This window comes from Anarrhichthys ocellatus, unplaced genomic scaffold (genome assembly GCF_004355925.1).
Source record: "Anarrhichthys ocellatus isolate YVR2014 unplaced genomic scaffold, GSC_Weel_1.0 scaffold1669, whole genome shotgun sequence".
Classification (NCBI taxonomy): Eukaryota; Metazoa; Chordata; class Actinopteri; order Perciformes; family Anarhichadidae; genus Anarrhichthys; species Anarrhichthys ocellatus.
The window spans coordinates 1-3011 of NW_022281643.1; the positions used below are offsets into that span (position 1 = coordinate 1).

General features: G+C 44.4%; 1 protein-coding gene across 1 annotated transcript in view; it reads right to left on the bottom strand.

Moving 5' to 3' along the window:
* Window positions 1-10: 10 nt before the first annotated feature.
* Window positions 11-3011, bottom strand: part of LOC116377780 (TBC1 domain family member 20) — a gene marked incomplete at its 5' end in the record, with an annotated part of 9565 nt that continues 6564 nt past the window's right edge. The window contains one exon of the mRNA XM_031839508.1: window positions 11-2346. Coding sequence (XP_031695368.1) covers window positions 2165-2346 — 182 coding nt within the window. The remainder of the gene's footprint in view (window positions 2347-3011) is intronic.

The following is a 3011-nucleotide window of genomic DNA, read 5'->3' on the forward strand; positions in this document are numbered from 1 at the left end:
ATATATATAAAAAAAACTAAAATAACAAAGAGAATGCCCAGCGAGTTAAAAGGGAAAAAAGAAGAAATTAACTGACCTGTGACTTAAGCACATTTTCTCTCAAGCACACACACACACACTCACACACTTACTGCATTTAATCACGTCGGACACGCACGCATATCATGTTTTACATGACGTGCAGCTTGTCAGACTTTTTTAAACAACCACCACAGGTTACTGACTGACCAGATGTCTGAACTGGCTCGCAGGCCAGCAGACTACCTGAGTTACACGTCATTGATTGATTTATTGACTCTCTAATAGAATGACAGCTATTGGCATTTTCTGAAGAATGCCTGAAACCAACCACTTAATGGGGCGATTTGTTTTGTTAACTACTCAGCTCTGCAAATCCTTCTCAGATCGCCCCGAGGCTTGAAGTGTGACTTTCTGGTGGCTTTCTCCCTTACTATTGTAGTTTGTACACAACAAAGCACATACCGGTTGACTTCATGAACTACAGAGCGACTAAAATCAACGGGGTAAACTTCACAGACTGACTGTGCAAACATGCCAGGCATCTATATCTGATGACGGAGAGAAGAGGAGGGTTCAGACTCAGGTGAATTTGTGTTAACAGATGCAACATGCTAGTAAAAAGCTGATAAATATTTCAAAATATAAGTCGACACACCAGAGCATGCATTACTCTTTGGAGAACCCCCCCCCCCCCCCCGTGCCCTGTACATATGTATCCCAGTTGGAAACCGCCTGTTTTATTAATATTCACTATTCAGGCGCTAAAACTCAGTGATTACGTTTGGTTCAACAATATCAACATGGTGTGTGACATAAAAACACTATTTCTTCTATCACACGTGTTAAAATAATCACCGTAGCTGTAAAATGCTGAAGAGAAATATGATGTAGAAGAAGAACTGAGTCCATGTCATGTAGTTCTGTAGATGGCTGTTCAGAGTGGATGTTAGCCCAACCCTGCTAAATATTTTAAGAATGTAAAAGTACTGGTGTATTCTGCATATTCATTCAGGCCACAACATCTAGAAAACTGCCACAGAAAATATTGAAAAATGATATATTAAAAGAAATATGTATTTCAGTGCCTCCTGCATCTGATGCCTCAATGCATCTGCAAAAGCCCCACTGTGTGCATTGAGTGCAGAGTGCTAACTGTGTGTAATGTTCACATTTTGGGCAGCAGAAAGCTGTACTGTTAATGTAACTCGCTGACACCTGCAGTAAAGCAATTAATACAAGTGGCTTAAAGGCAAAATCTCTCCCGCCATCTTTCCCATTTCTCTCCCGCTCTCCTTCTTCACTCATAACTGGATGCTTTCAGCAGAAAACGCCGCTCTTTAATAATTTGTATTCATGTGTCATCGCGCAGGCTACGGGCACTTTTTAGCTCTCAGATACGGCTGCAGATCCAACAAGCTCACTAAAACACCATCAACAAATAATACAGCGAGACGAGCATGACCGTCTCAAAGAGACTTATCAGCTAAATAATCAGCCAACAGCAAACGCACAGAGACACGTGTTAAATGTTACACCGATGGTGCCGTGAGAGCAACAGCCTGCAAAAGCGAGATGTGTTAGTGTCTCGCATGCATGGATGGATAATGAGACAATGGGCCCCTGGGCGAAAACATGTTAAAGCCTGCCACACCTCCTACATAAGAGGAGATGATGCCCCAGACTGAGGAACACAAAACGACTGCAAACCACACGTTCATGTCTCTCTTTGGTCATCTTCAATGTCTGTAGTTGTTTTTGGTCTCTTTGTGGTGGTTTGATTGTCTTTTCAAAAGGAAATGTTAGCAGTGACTCCACACTGAGGCTCTGGCCTCAAGGGCCCAAGAGGTCAGAGGCTCGTTCAGTTACCCATCCATGCTCACATGTGGGAATGAGTTTGGGGATACATCCCGAGGCTGGCTAGTGGCGAACATATGTTCATAATGGTTGTGTAGCAACAACCTGTTTGGCACCAAGATAACTGACCTATTCCTGCTTTTCTCCAAGGTTTCCTCTCAGCAGGAGAGATGAGCTTCAAGTCTTCGACGTCTTTGTTTGTCTATGCAAGTTGTTATATTGTTTAAGAGCAGATGTGTGTCTGCTGTGTTAGCGTGTGTGTCTAACAGTCTAAATCCCCACCGCCACATCAGAACAGTTGTAGTAACACCTCGGGTCCCCAGTCCATAGCTGTCTGAGCCACGGCGAACACGGCGGCCCCGAGCGTCGCGGACAGCCCCCACACTGCCATCTTCACCATCCGGTTCCCCGTCCCCCACAGCTGGCCTCGGTCCCGGGGCAAAGCCGCTTCCTGACCTGAGGGTCGAGAGGCTACGAGCACAGAACAAGGAGGAGGGGTCAGACAGTGAGGAGAGGACACATGGAGAGGTCACGAGGAGTCATAACACTGGAAGCTGAACCAAAAGGAGGATCAAGCTGCATTATGTTACTGGGATTGAAAAGAAAAGGAATGTCAAAACACAAGGAGTAGAGACAAGGAGGGGGCAAAAGTATTAAACAACCAATTCTGCTCCATGCTTTGAGCTCAGCAGCACTCTCACTTTAATTAACTAGAGGCCTAAATAGTTATGAACTCCACCCTCATCAGCCAACAGTCATCTCTTGTTTAACATTTAGACAGCAGGTTGTCTCTTACGGACTCCCATTCATTGTCTGCCACAGTGAAGTTAGGAGGTGCTCTTTCTGTGCGTTATGCACTTCATCTTGGCTGCCGCTAATTGAATTTTGATGAAACTGCAGGGAATAATGTGCATCAATTTCAATATTACATTGTTTGGCCTGAGGGGAATGTTAAAGCACATTTTTGATTGCGTGTACATCACAGACAATATGTCAGAGGCCACTGATCACATTCTCACAAAAACCAATGGGAATGAAGCATCGCTTTGCTCTCTTCTGGCATATCGAAATGTGCACTTGATTGGTCTGATGGGGGTGCTACATCATTTGTTTACTTGTTATTGATTGGCCCAAAG